The 18,774-nt window shown below is 41.1% G+C and overlaps 1 protein-coding gene across 1 annotated transcript in view; it reads left to right on the top strand.

Moving 5' to 3' along the window:
- The first annotated feature begins 220 nt into the window (after window positions 1-220).
- LOC140455070 (pancreatic secretory granule membrane major glycoprotein GP2) overlaps window positions 221-18,774 on the top strand; it is a 43,716-nt gene continuing 25,162 nt past the window's right edge. The window contains exons 1-5 of the mRNA XM_072549738.1: window positions 221-425; window positions 7,020-7,108; window positions 8,574-8,678; window positions 11,209-11,369; window positions 11,459-11,594. Coding sequence (XP_072405839.1) covers window positions 350-425; window positions 7,020-7,108; window positions 8,574-8,678; window positions 11,209-11,369; window positions 11,459-11,594 — 567 coding nt within the window. The 5' untranslated portion in view covers window positions 221-349. The remainder of the gene's footprint in view (window positions 426-7,019; window positions 7,109-8,573; window positions 8,679-11,208; window positions 11,370-11,458; window positions 11,595-18,774) is intronic.

The raw sequence follows: 18,774 nt of genomic DNA, 5'->3' as shown, positions 1-18,774 counted from the left end.
TTCCTAAGAAAGTGGTGAGGAAGCAGTCTTTGGAGCCTCCCTGCCTGTAAGTCAAATCCCTTTGTCTTTGTTCAGTGTGATGTGAGACTGAAGAAAGGTTCTGTGGAGCTGACGCTGTTCGTTTCAGTGAATGCCTTGTGAGAGTTTCTCTCTGTGTCTGTTTCCAGGGTCCCCACCAGCTTGTTCTATTCATTTTCAGAATCTCCGTAACTGGATGTGGTCCAAGTGAGGAACTAAGGCTGAAAAACCCACTCATGATTTAAGTGTTTTTTCAAAGAAAGGAGAAGCTGATCCTTTACTCAGTATCTAAACACTTTACACCAAGACTGTGCATTTAACCAGCACTCCAATGGCTTGCTTAAACATGCTGTTAGCATTGGTGCTTTTCCCAATATGGACATTATCGATTCCTGATGCAGCAAAGGGTGAGTACTGTGATAAAGCAGCAACAAGTCTCTTTCAGCTACTTCCACAAAATATAGTGAGCAATCCCAAAACTTACTAACATCCTGGGAGTGCCCTCAGGATGTGTCTCTTCCTGCCAACTTCAGTTCCCTTCAGCACAGTTAACAATTCTTTTGATTTAGAACCTCTGTCTGATTAACGCTCTTGTTACCCATCTATAAGTCATTGCTATTTATCTTATTATTTATCTACAATATATGTCTTAATATGTCTGTGTGTTTATGTATCTATATATTTATCTAACCTCTATTTCTTAATTTCCAATCGATAATTGCAGTTGAATCAGGTAAAATTCTCTTGCCGAAATATTCTGGAATTTGCAATGTTTGTCAGATAAAGTGATCATTAGATGATGTGCCTTCACCTCTGAATGGCATTCTTTTCAATACTTTATTGAAAGCCAGGGCACATGGATGCAATTACATAGTATGCAATTATTAAATTTATGTATATTAGGAAACAGGAATTCCAAGACATTGATTGCAAGTTTATAGTCAGTGCTTTGCACCGTCTGGTTCAGAAACAGTAATGCTGTGAATTTTGCAGATGTAAGGATGGTGTAGGAAAGAAAGGGTTTAGATTCTGGTCCATTGGAATCAGTACAGCTAGAGGAGTGAGTTTACTGACAGAACAGAAAATACCATGAAGAAGCTGAGGCCTAATATCCCCTGGTGGTAGTAGAGGTGTGAGGATAGGATAAAAGAATGGACTTCGAGATGTCCCAAAGTACTTTCCAAATTACAAAATTGAAGTGTGATATTTGTTGTTGCAAATTCTACATCAATGATTCCATGACAATGACTTGCTAATATTTACCAGAACACCAAGGAGATCTACTGCTTTTTTACACATGTGTCAAGTTATCTTTTACAGTCACCTGCAAGGCAGACAGGGTCTCAGTTTAATGTGTCCCGATGATAGCATCTTGAATATTGCAGCACTTCCCTCAGCACTGCACTAAAGCATTGAGAATAGTGTCCCATTAATAGCCAGTCAGCAGGAGTCTTGATTTGACAAAGCCTTTCCCTTACACTCTCCCATTTGCAGGTTGCCTGTTCAGCTGTTGATCCAGTGTTCCACTTCCTCTCTCCTACTCTCTTCTTGAAAATTCTGTCTCTTTTCCTCTTCTATGAGAGGTCCTTAAAGTCGACCTTATCACCTGTTCTAATGGCTCTGGACATAAGTGGGTGAAAAATTAATTTGACAATACTTCTCTGAAGTACCGTGGGACATTTTATGATGCTAGAGGCATCACGCTTAAGTGTGCAGAGTGGGACTTGTTGCTTTTATTAGACTGCTGAATCAACCTTTCCAACTTCAAGTAATGTTGGTCTTGCTAACGTTAATCTTGCTTTGTGCACCTCCTATGCAGCCATAATCTTTTATGCTTCACTCTGTCTAAGCATGCTATGATCTCTGTGTACTTGTTTGCTATGATCTGCCTGTACTGCTTGCAAAATAAAATTTTCCACAGTACTTAGGTACAAATCAAATTAATCCTCAATCTTCTGACTCAAAGGTGAGTGCATTTTACCGAGCCCAGGCTGATATCTCCATACAACATTTCACCTGCAGATATTTGGGTGGTGTATCTTTTCTGTAGAGGGGATTCTGAAGCATTATACACTTTGAGTGAGACAGCATTGTTCAACCATCAAACCTGGGGCAAAGCACTTTTAATGTGGGTTTACTAAGAAGCAGGAGTGACTTTAAGTATCATTTGTGATGTGGTTTATGTGAGTTTGTTTAGTTTTTGGACCATATCTTCTCCTCCCCGACCGTCCCCCACCCCCAACTCCTTTTTGACTTGCAGTTTCATTGGGTGTTTCTGCCACTGTTTGTGAACACCACTTAAATTCCTCCCTGTGATTCGCATATGAGCACTGCTATAACAAGGTAATGCTGCCATCGAATTTATTATTGGGGATGGACCCAGGTGTCCTATTTGGTAATGGGAGAGACATGTTTGAGTGGATCAAAAAATGTACAATATGGACAGAGAGTGATGACTTGGAACACCCGATATGACTTCATAGAAGGTCATGTTTTATAAACTTGATTTTAGTTTTTAAAAATGTTGCCAGGTTAGTGGGCAAATGAAATCCAAAGGATACGAACATAGACCTCCTTTTTAAACGTGGCTTCCCTCTAAAATCAGCACCTCTGGTTGTGTGAGAAATGGAATCTAAACTGGCTGGAAGGAGGTAGGTACGATGTAGTAATAGATGAATTTGGATCAATTTGGAGATGTCGCAAGGTAACTTATTTGTGCGAGACAAACTGGTGGAACAAAGACTCTCCATATTGCCATTGTTTGTGTGTTCATATAGAACAGCCAATTAGTATTCTGAGTGATTGCTTCAGGAGTCCTGATAGCTTGGCCAGTTTAGGCTAGTCACAGTGTTGTTCAGACAGGACCTCTGACATCCAGCCTGTACTACAACAACAGCAGCTGGCATTTATATTGCCTCTAGCATCATAAAATGTCCCACGGTACTTAAGAGAAGTATTGTCAAATTAATTTTTCACCCACTTATGTCCGGAGCCATTAGAACAGGTGATAAGGTCGACTTTAAGGACCTCTCATAGAAGAGGAAAAGAGACAGAATTTTCAAGAAGAGAGTAGGAGAGAGGAAGTGGAACACTGGATCAACAGCTGAACAGGCAACCCGCAAATGGGAGAGTGCAAGGGAAAGGCTTTGCCAAATCAAGACTCCTGCTGACTGGCTATTAATGGGACACTATTCTCGAGTGTTATCGGTTGCCTCTGCAAAAGCAGTCTCATTAATCTTCTTTCCTTTTCCAGACTTTTGGTTCAGACACAATTTCTATGATCAACTGCTTGGAAAGCTTTCCAACAAGTCCCTGTTCGATCTGGCTGTTTACCTCCAACTCATTCATTGTGGGTCTCTTGTTGCCCTCCCTTTAAACCATTGAAAAATGGGCAACAAAATGTTCAAAAGAACTGGACTCCTTCCCCAGTTCACATTCACCTGTCTCATCTTTTCCAGATATTGCCCCATCTCTCTTACCTTTTTTCATTTCTGAGGTCCTGGAGTGTGTTTTTCTTTGCCAGTGGCGTGTCCATCTTTCCAATAATCAGTTTGTTTTCACTGCATCTTGCAGCATCAATATAGCCCTAGTCATGGTGACGAAACGTCTGGAAACAAACCTTCCAGCTCAGTGAGCTAACTTTCATAACTATAGCCCTAGTCTAGGTAACAGACTCTTGGACTACAGCCATAACATGTTATTCCGCCTTGTTCCCCCAAGACGTCTTATCAGCATTTAACATTGTTGGGCACACCATTGGCCTCCACTGCCTGTTTTAAACACCCCCTCCTTGGGACTGCTGTGATATTGTCTACTCCTGTTCGTAGAAGAAGTTTTGATTTATGCAGCACCTTTTCATCTCCATACAATATTCCAAAATGTTTTACAGCAAAGTAAGTACATTTTGAAGTGTGCTCACTTTTATTTAATGAGAAAGTTAATTTGGCACAGCACAGACACATAAATGCTGGAAAGGTAATAACCAGGTTATCTTGGTTAATGATATCAGTTGAGGGAGATATGATGGGCAGGGCTTGGGGAGAGTCATCCTCTTTCAAATTGTGCAATGGGATCTCAGATCTACTTAAGAGGGCAAATGTTTTTAAAATCTCATCTGAAGGGCAGCATCTGACTATGTAGCATTCTCAAGTGAAAGTGGTTCCTGTCAAAGCAAGACTGACGTGTTTGGTTCTTATTGTATGTCGCTTCAATTGTAAGCAGCAGGTTGGTTCCATACATATTTCAATAACTCATAGGAGCCATAGCTAAATATAGAATACAAAAAAGGAAGTTATAAAACACTAAATTGGTCCCACTGGCATATTGCAAACAGTTTTGAGCATCACATGTAAAGAAGGATATAAAGTATTTGGAGAGGGTTCAGGCAATATTTCTTTGAACTGGACCAGGTTGAAAGACTTTAGTCACATGGAGAGACTGGAGAAGCTTTTTTTATTGGGTCAATTTTCCAACAATTCATCTCCTCCTTTCCTTTTAGTAATTCATCTTTTCCTTCCCCTTTGATGCCCTGATCCATTTTTCAACCACCTACAATACCACCTCCTTTTTTCTGGCTCCTTCTCATCTAAAGGTGCAGCAGCCATCCTTTTATCTCCTCTCTTTCCACTATCCAAGCCTCTCAAACTCCTTCCAAATGAAACAGTGATTTACTTGTACTTCTTCTCATTCCATTTAATATATTTGCCATTCTCAATGTGGCTCAATGCTGTCTCCTCCACATTCAGGATACCAAATGTGGACTGGGTAATTGATGTGGAGTTTAACCATTTCAGATTAAAATCACTGCTCCCATTTTATTTAACAACAGATTCTGGTAATGATCTATGCTGCTCTCCTTTAACCTTCCTCTGGACCCAATGATTATTTCCTGTCCCAACATCAATTTCTTGCATCATCATCTTTTTGTCATTTAATCTTTCTTCTTTTCCACCCGATCATACGCCATCCTTTCTGTTTTTCCTCTAATCCTCTCTTTTCCTGCTTGAAACATCTTCAATCTTTTTTTCATTTGAGGAAAAAAAGTAATTGACCTGAAATCTCTCTTTCTCTCTCCACAGATGCTGCCTGACCTGTTGAACATTTCCAGTATTTTCAGAGTTTATATCAGATTTCCTGCACCCCAGTATTTTGCCTCCATATTTGAGAAATCAATATTATTCTCCATAAAGCATAGGTCAAGGGATTTGACCTTGACCTTGTACAAAATCCTAAATGTTTTTGATAAAGTAAGGAAAAGCAGTTTGCAGAGGAATATCTAAGTTCATTGGCAAATAAACCAGAAGAAATACTCAAGTAAGGTCAAAATACTGTGGAATCAAATACTGAACTCAAAATGTCAGTTCTGATTCCCTCTCTACAGGTGCTGCCAGATCTCCTGAGTTTCTCCAGCTTTTTCTGTTTCTCCAGCATTTTAGAAGAAACTTCTTTAGCAGTGAGGTGTAATGATTTGGAATGCAGTGCCTGATATGGTGTTGGAAACATATACAATAAGAACTTTCATTTGAGAGTTGCAAAGTGGGGAATTCTTTGGAAGAGTGAGTGGAAGCAAAACTAATTGGATAGCTTTTCCAAAGAATTGATCCAGACACAATGAACCAAGTCACCTCCTTCTGTTTTGTGTTATATTATGACACCTAGTTCGACCTCACTAACATTCCTGTCAGATTTACTGCTGTACTAGCTGCCTGGCAACAATTTCTTGATTAATCACAATTTCTTTCAACTGTACATTGGAAGGACCAAAGGCAGGCATTGTTCCTAAGCTCAGCAGAGTCATGCAGTATGGTGGCTCAGTGGTTAGCACTGCTGCCTCACAGCACTAGGGACCTGGGTTCGATCCCTAGCCTTGGGCAACAATCTCTGTGGAGTTTGCATGTTCTCCCTGTGTCTGCATAGATTTTAGATTAGATTACTTACAGTGTGGAAACAGGCCCTTTGGCCCAACAAGTCCACACTGACCCTCCGAGATGTAACCTACCCAGATCCATTTCCCTCTGACTAATGCAGCTAGCACTATGGGCAATTTAGCATGGTCAATTCACCTGGCCTGCTCATCTTTGGACTGTGGAAGGAAACCAGGGCACCTGGAGGAAACCCATGCAGACACAGGGAGAATGTGCAAACTCCACACAGTCAGTCACCCGAGGCTTGAATTGAACTTTGGACCCTGGTGCTATGAGGCAGCAGTGCTAACCACTGTGCCACCCTGCAAGATGTTCTGGCTTCCTCCCACATTCCAAAAAATGTGCAGGATAGGTGGATTGGCCCCCACATCTTTCCTTTCTAAAAACACTTCTCCCCTCTACATGCTGCTCCACACCTCTATTCTTATTTCAATCCCATTTTTACTAAGCCCATACATTTGTCACTGCCACACTCCAATGGCCTCCTTGCTGTCTTTCCGGCATCTGCCCTCCAACATACCCAAGGACAACCACCTATACACTGTTTGCAGTTTTCTCCTCTAATTCATCATAATATTCCCACCAATAAACATGAGCTTTCTATCTCTCTCCCCACCTTCGCCTTTTCCCAACCTCACTGGCTCTTGACTGCAGCAGAGAAAGTAAAGAAAGATAAATGCCTTTATCAACTTCAGAACATGTCTGAAACTCTATAAAGCTAATGAAGTAAAGCACCTTTTTTAAAGTGCAGTCATTATTAAACAGATGCCTTTATAGGTAGCTTTGCTTCATCTAATCTCCAGGGCTGATTTTATTTTATCACTATGTTCCTTTCTGCACAGTTCTGAAGAAGAGTTATACTGAACTGAAAACATTAACTCTGTTTCTCTCTCCACAGATGCTGCCATACCTGCTTGGTTTCTCCAGCGTTGTTTAAATTTGTTAAAGATTTCAAGCGTCCACAATATTTGCTTTCTTTACATTTCTGTGCCTGGTCAGGTTCCTGCTGCCTCAGAAACCACACATTTCTTGTTTACAGTTGATATATAACAATGAAATCCACCTTCTGTTCTTTAGAAATCAATGAAACAGTAATGTGCACCAAGGACTTGATGGAAGTGGAAATCCCCAAATATTTCTTCTTAATGAAGAATCCTCCAGTGTATGTGAGTAAATAATGAAAGAGCAAGGTGATCAAGATAAACACTGTAGTGAATATATAAATGTGCAGACTGAGTTATCTAACTATATACATGACATTCACTTGTTACTGGACAGTCTTCAGTACATGTTTTCCAATTTTGTTTAATTACTGCTCTGTAGTAAAGGATTGAAAAAAGTCATGTTAATATTGTATAAGATTGTTCTTCTGGTTTTATAACAGCATCAAGATAAAACACTTTCATTTGTTAAATGGGAACTACTGTGAGAGAATGAGCTGTTTGATTTGGTTTTGTTTAGTGAACCATTTGATTTTTTAAAATCTAGTTTGTTCAGAGATGGTATTGCACACCTGAGGAGCAGGTAGGACTTGATCTGGCCTTCTGGCTCAGAAGTAGGGGTGCTACCAAAGTTCCACAAAACTCCTCTAGTGAGCTATTTGATTTTTTTAAAAAAGGTAACTTATTTTTCTAATTAACCGATTCAGGGATGTTATTACATACCTTTGAAGCAGGTGGGACTTGAAGCCGGGTCCCTTGGTCCAAGGTTAGGTACACTATCACTGCACCACACGAGGGCTCTTTGTGAGATAGTTTATAGATCCTTCAGATAAATGAGAAACACCTAACACCCATTGTTATGGAAGGACCTTGAATACCTAGTCTGTGACAGAACAGCAATGAAAAGTGATGATATAGTGCATTGTATATGAGTTATGCAGGAAATGTGTCAGTTGAAATCGTATGGATCCATAAAGAAAATTAAACCTCCATTGAAAATGTCTGGTTATTCAGGAGATTAAGGGACAGAAATTTCCCAAGTCAACAGACCCAGTCAAATTAAAGAGTCCCATTAAACTCTGGGGTGAGGGCAGGGATATGGGTGTGTGTGAGAGTTGAATTCAGTGGTACAGGAAGCAATTCCTCAGAATACACAGGGCTGGAGGAGTCCTAAACTGGGATGGTTAGTAGGCCCACTTCAGTTCTCTGAGACTTTGCCCTTATTCTTTTAGATAAAGTTAGGCCCTTTAGACCTAACCTTCGAGTGCTTCACCCTTCAGTTAATCCTGATAGCCCCTTATATCTCCATGCCAACTCGTGCTCCCTCCACTGCCCCAGGAGAGTGCTGGCAAGAAAGCGCTGTGATTTCCACAGGACAGTGCACTGGTGATATGTGCCTTTATTTCTCCTACACATTTAATTTAGTTTTCTCACACCCTTGTTCAAAATTACTGAGTGTCTAACCTTGGAGAATGGGGTAAACATGCATGTGGAGGCAGCCACAGGCAGAGCTGCAAGCTTCTCCTTCTTGGTGAGTTATTTTAACATATTGTGAGTTATTGTCTGACACCAAAATTCAACATCAAAACAGTGTCAATCTTATTCATAAACACTGACAGTGATAGTAAAGTGTTGGTATCTGAACATTTACAATTCCAGCTAGATTTATCAAATCTTTGACTCCTTCCAGATTTGGGATTTACATCTGAATAATCCTGAATGCCATGGGTTGGAGACTGAAGATTTCTACGTGTTCAGAGTAAAGACCAATCTTTCAGATTGTGGCACCATTATGGTACAGTCCCTTTAACTTCTCACTGCTGTGTTTTGATGATGAAAGATTGGCAGAGTTACAGGAATGCAATATTGAATCGCAGTTAACATCAGTGCCATGAAGTGAGATTATTCTTCCCTCATTAAATTGACAAAACCCTCAGGACAGACAAGAGTAAGCAGGTAACAATTCTTGATATGGAGATAGTTCATTGAGGATCCTGTGGGTTTGCAAAGAGACAAGTTCATGCATTAAAATTAATTTATTAATGAGAAACATATTCGTTGTCGGAATTTACAAAATAAAAGATAGCTGTCTGTGCATGGGAGCAAAGAAATGGTACTATCATTTTTAAAAAAGTCATCTATATTTACCCACTCCACTAACCTACCACAAGTCTTCATAAAGACTCTCTTATTTATTCCATTGATTACCAAATCCTTCTACTTCTGAGTTGTCAGGAACATTAATGCCCAGTTCTTCAAACTCAAGTTCATATTACCTTTGTGAGTTCAGTATGATGCCATGATCCCTTCACTCTAAGGAACTTCGCTGAGCTTCAGGGAGAGGGAGATTGATTAGCCGATTGCTTAATAGCCAGATTATTCCTGCTGGCCTGGCAAATGACCATTTACATGTATTCTCTTCACTATTCAGCAAAAAGTTATAATGATGTCCACAACAAATCTCATATTGCTGTGGAGCACACCATTTAAAGGGATCCAGTGCCTCTCCAAATTCGGAAATGCAGTAGTACCAACGGCTTGTGTTCTGCAAAACCTTGCCCTAATGGCAACACTTTCAATGTATGTGAAAGTAGCCAAAGATCCTGAGACAGCATCTTCTAAACACACAAGCACTTCCATCCAGAAGGACAAGGGCAGCAGATACATGGGAACTGTTATGGACCAGGCCAGGCCCCCTCAAAACATTTTAAGAAGGTAGCCCAAACCCTAACTTTTCTAGTTGTTTTAAGCAGGTGTAAAGTGGATATTCCAGGAGTGATGCAGCTGGGCCAACGATTTTGTTTTAAACAAAATAGAATTTATTTGCAAGATGAATGAAACACAAACACAAGAGAATGGAATATAGAATAACTTCACTTAAAAACGCAACAGACTATCCCAACTTAATGATGCTGTTCCAAATATTTGCAACAATCCCCATAATCACCCCTTTGCAAAAAAGGAAAAATCAAACTCAGGATCTCACAAAAGAGATGTCAGAGAGAGAGAGACGGCAGAGAGATTCAGCATGGAACACCTTCTTCCATGTAGCTGTTTCTTTGACCAGCAGCCTCAAACCTGACTGACTGCTTGCTCTGACCAGGCCAACTGTTAAAACCCAAATCAGAGAAAAGCTGAGCTGGGAAAACTGGCCATTCCCCTTTCATTGTGCAATTGTTTTCTCTTAAAACTTTAAAGCTTCCTCAAGTAGGTAAACCCAGACATTTTGGAACCTGCGTCTTTACGACCTCCTGACAAAAAAAAACAAGGACAACATAACCTGTTAAAAGAGCAGCATCATCACAGAACACTACCACCTGTAAGTTCCCCTTCAAGCTACTAACTTGAAAATATATCACTGTTCCTTCACTGTGGCTGGGTCAAAGTCCTGGAATTCCCTCCCTAACAGCGTTATGGGTCTACTGATGGCACATGGACTGCAGCAGTTCAAGAAGGCAGCTCACCACCACAGTATCATGAGCAACTAGGGATGGGCAATAAATGGTGCCTAGGCGAAAGTGAGTACTGCAGATGCTGGAGATCAGGGTCAAGATTAGAGTGGTGCTGGAAAAGCACAGCAGGTCAGGCAGCATCCAAGGAGCATGGAAATCGATTTTTCAGGCAAAAGCCCTTCATCAATAAATGTTGCCTGCCAATGATGCTCATCTCCTATGAGAGAAGAAAAAAAATCACAGAAGGCAGGCAAACTAGCATGAGCTCAGCAACCAATATAACAACTTCTAGCCTTCTACTACTCCAGATCCCTGACTGGGTTTTGGTGGAAGTTAATCTAGTAGTAGACAGGGTTATAAACATTAATAATGAATGAATGTACTAGAGGATTAGTCTTATGCGAGGGAATTGGTGTATTTGAAGAACGGAATTTTAATAGGAGACCTAAGGGTAAAGATTTACCCATGATATGGTGTAAAGTGGATGATAGTGGATCAGCCATGAAGCACCAGGTCTTCACTTCACTCGACTGCAGTGACCAAGCTAGTATTGCCCATTTCATATCCATGATAAAATGTACTCCTCGATGTAATGGAGGCATGTACTTTAATGGGAGACTGAATGCATCAAAGGAATGCATGATGGCCTGGGGTAAGGTGCTGTAGGAATGGACTTTGAATGTTATTAAACTAAAGACCAGTTTTAGTGTGCTGGGAGAGTGACCCTGCATCTGATAGTTGATGTGGAAGAAGGTTGTGCTAAGTTGGAAAAGTTAGGTTGTTGGGGTTAGATGGCCAAATGCCCTCTCATCTGTCTTAATTTATTTGTTGTAAATTAATGCTCTTTTTAAAAAAATGCTGTATTGATTTCAGACTTCAGATGATCTGTACATCATGTTTAGTAATACAATACAGAACAACATCTCGGCCATTATCACCAGAAACTACGTCAACATCACATTTGCCTGTAGATACCCAATGAACTATATTGTACAGCAGCTCAATGCTGACAACAAGATAAGTATTGACATCAGGTAACTGCTCTGTGTTTGAAGTTGATAAAAACCTTTGGGCATGATGTGTGAAAATGTGTTTCAGTGCTAATTCACTTTGCTCGTTTTAGAACTATCACATTGAATACTGAAGATGGGAACTTCTCTATTTCGATGATACTTTTCAAAGATGAAAGTTATAAGGAGAAATGGACGACTGTCCCTTTTCTGAGTCTGGAAGATAACATTTATGTGAAAGTCAACATGGTATGAGTACCCTCTCCTCCAGCTGTGATCCAAGCTTTGTGTCACTTTTATAAGTTGTATTGTTATAAATTTGTGGGGGCAGCGAAGGATGTGGCCAGGCAAAGGATAAAATGAGAGTGTGCTTGGGTGGTTAGGATCTGGAATGGTCTGCTTGAGAGTATGGTAGAGGGAGGTCCATTTGAGTCACACAAGAGAGAATTGCATTGTTATCTGAAAAAGAAGAATACACAGGATGAATGGGAGAAAAGAGGAGTGGCATCTTCCTCCAGAACACCTCTACCTTTTTAGTTTTACAATCAATCAATCTCCAAATAGGATTTTGGGTTCATTTGGCCTTTATGGTTCTTTTTGTAAAACCTGCACTCAATTGTCATATCAAAAGCCTCCACCTTCACCAATATCACATTTTCCTTTGTGCCATGCTGCAATGTCAGTTCAGATTATGGGCTCAAGTCATGGAACCAGACATACATGCAACAGCTGTGCCCAGCTGATGTATGTTACTCTGGGACAAATTAAATTATTCACTTTGCTCCTGACCTACCGTAATCTCTAAATCCTCCTGTATCTTCCCTTTGTGATTAGCTTGTCCATGCTACGTGCTTCTTGCTTATTGAACACATGTCTCAACAAAATGTTGACCACTCAACTCTCTACATCTAAAATGCTTTCCTCTCCTCTGGTACTGTCCTCCACGTTAGAGCATGTCATCTATCCTTACTTCAAAAAAAATTCACTGAACTCTTTTATCCTTAACTCACCTGAAGATATCTCCTTGATATCTGAAGAAGTGAAGTCAGATATCTCAGAGGAATCATCAGCAAGGTTGTCTTCTGTATACACCACCAGCTCAGATACTGAAACCTCAGTGGGAACATTAGCTTTAGAAAGTGTGGGAGCTCTAGCTAGTCAGCAGGTCACTGTGACAGCTCCCAAGCTGGCTGGGAAAGAAATGGCCCAAGCTGCTGGCACTCAGAGGACTGCCAGAGATCAGCCACCAGCTCAGCTCCATGCAAGAGAGGACCCTGTGGTGTTGGCAATGAGGGACTTCATTGACATGCAAAGGACGGAACAGGAGTGGCAGACAGGGATGTGGGACGTAATGACCCTCATCACAGAGAAACTGTGCTACAGAGGCCCAGCTCCTTCAGTCAAGAGACTGTCTGGTTTGCTTCCAAGGAAACATTGCCATGGAGAGCCAGTATCAGGGTCCTCAAGGTCTGTTGTCAAGGGGCAACAGGCCCGCACTTCTTCATCCCAGACATTGGTCCACAGGACTGAAGGCATGGTGACAGTGATACAGGGGACCTGGTGAGTAGGCCAGGTGTGCCCTCCTCTTAAAGAAACAGGGTGGCATCAGGAGGCACATAGCCAAGGAAGTTCCACACACACAGGCTGCTCAGAAGTCTCCTCTCGGGACACTCCAGAGTTGGCCAGGACCCCCATCTCCACCCTGCCTGCCCCCTCCAATCCTTGAAAGTTGAAGCCAAGGATGATCCACCTTCTTCTGGCAAGAAGACCTTCAGCATGTTTGAGCTATCTAAATACAAACAACCCCAGGGTCATCCCAGTAAAGCTCTAGGATCAATTAGTACCACTGCTGAGCAGGCCCCCTACATCCCAGCTGTAGAGCCCGGGGCAACACTGAAATCTGGTGCGAGGTAAAGAAAGAAAAAAACTGTTTTGAGGGCACTTTGGTGACACAGGTGACAGCACACTGTATGAAAAGTATTATGTTTGCAAAAACATTATTGGTTGTGCAGTACAACTGTTTGAGCTTCTGTGTAGATTCAAATGTAAATGTTCCAGCATGGTGATCAGCTTCATGTCCATTCAGAATGTACCATGGAGCGATGTCTGTGTTGACAGCCTGCTGCAGTATGTGAAAGCAAGAGGAACAAGGCTGATAGAGGGCAAACGGTTCTACTGGCACCATTGTTTTTCATGGTCAAGTGGTTCTATTCTTTCCCTGGCCTCTGTGTCCAAAAGTGTTGAATTGAATTGAATTGAATTTATTGTCACGTGCACTGAGGCACAGTGAACAGCTTTGTCTTGCAAGCAATACAGGCAGACCATATCGTTAAATAGCATAGATAAGTAAGTAATAGGTAAACAGTGGCAAAAACAAAAACACAGGTACTGGCGAATGTTAAGAGTTTATGAGTCCATTCAGTATTCTAACAACAATAGAGTAGAAACTGTTTCGAAATTGGCTGCTGCGTGTGTTCAAGCTTCTGTACCTTCTCCTCGATGTAGAGGTTGTAGAAAAACATTGCCAGGGTGGGATGGCTCTTTGAGAATGCTGGCAGCCTTTCCTTGACTGCGGACCAGGTAGATGGATTCTATAGATGGGAGGTTGGCCTTTGTGATTGTCCGGGCCGAGTTCACCAGTCTCTGTAACTGTCTCCAATCTTGAATGGTACAGTTGCCATACCAGGTAGTGATACATCCAGACAGAACCTGTTGAAGTTAAATGAAGTTGTCTGCAATGTCTGGGTTAGGGAGGTGTACAGTACAACTCAAGAGGATCACCAGGGATTAGGGATTCTGCAGCTCTGTGTCCTGCACAGTGCAGGAGTCTGTGTGTAGCCTTCTCACTCTGTAAAGGACTTCACATTAGTGAGTTTTACACAGCCCTCCCTTACAGATTAAGACACTACCCTGCCCACTCTGGGTGCTGTTCACAGTCAGCAGTGAGCTGATATCACCAGGTAACCCCTTTGACTTGCATTGTCACGAATCCTCAACGTCTAGTTTGTGGTTGATAGCAGGATAGGAAGCTCTGAGGTGAGATATACAGTTAGTAAGGTTGTTAACAATCAATAATCTCCTTAATACATAATTCATTGATGCCTGGTGAGAAACCTGTTTCAATGTCCAGAGCTTAGTTGAACAACTTGATGTATCTTTTTACTTTGAGATAGGCCTTGCTGGAATTCTCACAGAATTCTCCTACATTTCTTGCCACAGCCCACATTGTTCTGGTCCCTATAGGATATACCCATTATTCTATGTGGTTGGTTTTTCAGATTTACCTAACCAGTCTTAAGCAAAGGCTTCTCTTCTTGCTCCCAGATCATTCATTTTGGGGTTCTCCAAAGATTTACATCTAACTCCATACTCTTCCTCATTGACATTCCACCCTCAGCAACACCATCTAAATAGGAGGGTCAAGTTTCATAGGGCCTCAACAATACCCAGGTCTATCTCCTGCAGCTTCCACTGCCCCTGCATGTGATCGAATTGCTTGTGTAATGTTCAGTCATGGATGACTGTGATTTAACATTATGAAGACAAAAACTGACATTTTTAACTTCATCACCAACTCAATATTTTTATACTTCTGCATTCTATTTGATCCTGATCTCTGTTCCTGACCTTGTATTTTCTCCATCATGAAGACTACCAATTTTCACTTCACATCCCCAATCCTCTGTCTCATCCACAACTCTTGCCCATCACTTTCAAACTTAGATCTCTTCTTAGCCTTGGCTTTTCCTGTTCCTGGTTAAGACTGGTTAGGTAAATCTGAAAAACCAACCACATGAAATAAATAGTGGGTACATCCTATAGGGACCAGAACAATGTGGGCTGTGGCAAGAAATGTAGGAGAATTCTGTGAGAATTCCAGCAAGGCCTATCTCAAAGTAAAAAGATACATTAAGTTGTTCAGATAAGCTCTGGACATTGAAACAGATTTCTCACCAGGCATCAATGACCACCTCAGCCCTACAACATACCTTTCCTTCAGTTGTCTAAACCCAACACTTTGAACTCCTCCACCTCTCCACTTCCCTTAATTAACATAGAATGTAGAGAACACAGAATAGTACAACACAGTACAGGCCATATGGTCCTCAATGTTGTGCCAACCTTTTATCCTACTCTAAGATCAAACTAACCTACACACCCTTCATTTTACTATCATCCATTTGCCTATCGAAGAGTCACTTAAATGTTCCTAACGTATCTGACTCTACTACCACTGCTGGCAGTACATTCCACACACCAACTATTCCCTGTGTAAAGAACTTACCTCTGACATCTCCCCTAAACCTTCCTCCAATCACCTTAAAATGATGGTCCCTCATGAAAGCCATTTCTGCCCTTGGAAAAAGTCTCTGGCTATCTATTCCATCTATGCCTGTCATCATGTTATACACCTCTATCAAGTCACTTCTCATCCTTCTTCATTCCAATGAGAAATTCCCCTAGCTCCCTCAATCTTTCTTCATAAGACATGCCCCCCGGTCCAGGCAGCATTCTGGTAAATCTCCTCTGCACCCTTTCTAAAGCTTCCACATCCTTTCTATAATAAGGCGACCAGAACTGAACACTATTCTAAGTATGGTCTAACCAGGGCTTTATAGAGCTACAGTATAGCCTCGCAGCTGTTAAACTGAATACCCACGCTAATGAAAGCCAACACACCATACGCCTTCTTAACAACCCAATCAACTTGGGTGGCAACTTTGAGGAGTCTATAGACATGGACCCCCAGATCCCTCTGTTCCTTCACACTGCTAAGAATCCTACCTTTAATCCTGTAATTTGTATTCAAATTCCATCTTCCAAAATAAATCACTTCACGTTTTTCCAGTTAAGATGTTATTTTAAAATCTATTTCACCATGCTTTTGGTCACTTATCTGTTCAGGGTTAAGGCCTAGCTATTTAATCAAGGTCTTTGACACCCTTGTAATATTTCCTCCTTTGTTCATCCATTTTTTTCTTTTTATATCTCTTGCATGTGATATCTTTCCTTGTTAAAATGCACTTTAGATTGAACTTGTTGTGCAAGTCATGGCCAGATTAGTGGCATGGAGATGCTACTACTTTACAAGTGACTGAGACTTTGATGTTACCTTGGTGGATGGGCTTAACACGAGGTAAAATTTCTGCCCCACAACCTGGAAAATTGGGTGTTGAATATCAATTGCTGCTACGACTTTGTTAAGCAGAATGAAGCTGCCACAGACTTTGTGCATGAGTTGACACTTTGGTGGGATATTCAGAATGGGAAGAGGTATGCGTCAGGAGTAGGAACAGGTATCTTCAGAACAGAGTTGAATTCTGCAGCTAGCTCACATTGTCAACACCTAAGGGACCATTCCTGCAAATTGGAATTGTTATCCATGATAATATTTCTCATGCAAGGAAACTGCACCAAAAGGGACAGGGATATCATATCAATTACAGAGACATGGCTCAGGAATGGACAGGACTGGCAGCTTAATGTTCCAAGATATGGATGCCAAAGGAAGGATAGAAAGGGGGGCATTTTTGATTAGGGATAACATTACAGCTGCATTTATGGAGGATATTCCTGCAAGTATATCAGGGAAAATTACTTGGGTGGAACTGAGAAATAAGAAAGGGATGATCACCTTATTGGGATTGTACTATAGGACCCCCCAATAGTCAGCAGAATATTGAGAAACAAATTTGTAAAGAGATCTTAGTTATCTGTAAGAATAATAGGATATTTATGGTAGGGGACTTTAACTTTCCAAACATAGACTGCCATGGTGTTAAGGACTTAGAAGGAGAGAATTTATTAAGTGTGTACACAAAAATGTTCTGATTCAGTCTGTGGATGTACCTGCTAGAGAAGGTGCAAAACTTAACTTACTGTTGGGAATTAAGGCAGGACAAATGACTGAGGTATCAATGGGGGAGCACTTTGGAGCCAGTGACCATAATTCTATTAGATATAAAACAGTGATGGAAACAAATAAACCTGATCTAAAAGTTAAAGTTCTAAGTTGGTGAAGGTTAATTTTGATGGTGTTAGGCGAGAATTTTCAAAAGTTGATTGCAGACAGATGTTTGCAGGTAAAGGGATGGCTGGAAAATGGGAAGCCTTCAAAAATGAGATAATGACAGTCCAGAGACAGTATGTTCCTGATGAGGTGAAGAGCAAAGCTGGTAGATGTAGGGAACACTGGATGAATAGAGAAATTGAGGTTTTGATCAAGAAAAAGAAGGAAGCATATGTCAAGCAGAGATTGAGTGAATCCCTACAAAAGTAAAAAGGCAGTGGGAGTATACTCAACGGGGAAATCAGGAGGCAAAAAATGGGACATGATATAGCTTTGGCAAATAGGGTTAAGGTGAATCCAAAGCAATTCGACAAGTACTTTAAGTACAAAAGGGTAATTAGGGAGAGAATAGGGTCCCTGGAAGATCATCAAGGCTGTCTCTGTGTGTAACCGCAGGAAATGGGGGAGATACTAAATAAGTATTTTGCATCAGTGTTTACTATGGAAGAGGATATGAAAGACATAGAACACATGGAAATAAATAGCAACATCTTGAAAAATGTCCATATTATAGAGGATGAGGTGCTGCACATCTTAAAACCTATAAAAGTGATTAAATCCCTGGGACATGATCTGATGTACCCGAGAACTCTGTAAGAAGCTAAGGAAGTTATTGCTGGACTTCTTGCTGAGATATTTGTATCATCAATAGCCACAGGTGAGGTATTAGAAGACTGGGGATCGGCTAATGTGGTGCCACTATTTAAAAAAAGGTGATAAGGAAAAGTCTGAAAAGTATAGACCGGTGAGCCTGACATCAGTGGTGGGCAAATTGTTGCAATGAATCCTGAAGGACTGGAATTACAAGTGTTTGGGAAGACAAGGACTGATTAGGGATAGTCAACATGGCTTTGTGTGTCGGAAATTGTGACTCATGAACTTGATTGAGTTTTTTGAAGAAAAAGAAGAGGATTAATCAGGGCAGAGCAGTGGACGTGATCTATATGGACTTCAGTCGGGTATACGACAAGGTTCCATATGGTAGACTGGTTAGCAAGATGATATCACATGGAATACAGGGAAAACTAGCCATTTGGATACAGAACTGGCTCAAAGGTAGAAGACAAAGGCTGGTGGTGGAGGGTTGATTTTCAAACTAGAGACCTGTGACCAGTGTGGTGACACAAGGATCGGTGCTGGGTCCACTACTTTTCATCATTTATATAAATAATTTGGATGTGAGCATAAGAGGTTTCATTAGTAAGTTTACAGATGACACTAAAATTGGAGGTGTAGTGAACAGTGAAGATGGCTACCTCAGAGTACAATGATCAGATGGGCCAATGGGCTGAGGGCTAGAGATGGACCTCAATTTAGACAAATGTGATGTGCTGCATTTTGGAAAGGGATATCAGGGCA

This window comes from Chiloscyllium punctatum, chromosome 3, assembly GCF_047496795.1.
Source record: "Chiloscyllium punctatum isolate Juve2018m chromosome 3, sChiPun1.3, whole genome shotgun sequence".
NCBI lineage: Eukaryota > Metazoa > Chordata > Chondrichthyes > Orectolobiformes > Hemiscylliidae > Chiloscyllium > Chiloscyllium punctatum.
Note: the sequence above shows the minus strand (reverse complement) of the source record. Positions and strands in the feature narration are given on the sequence as shown.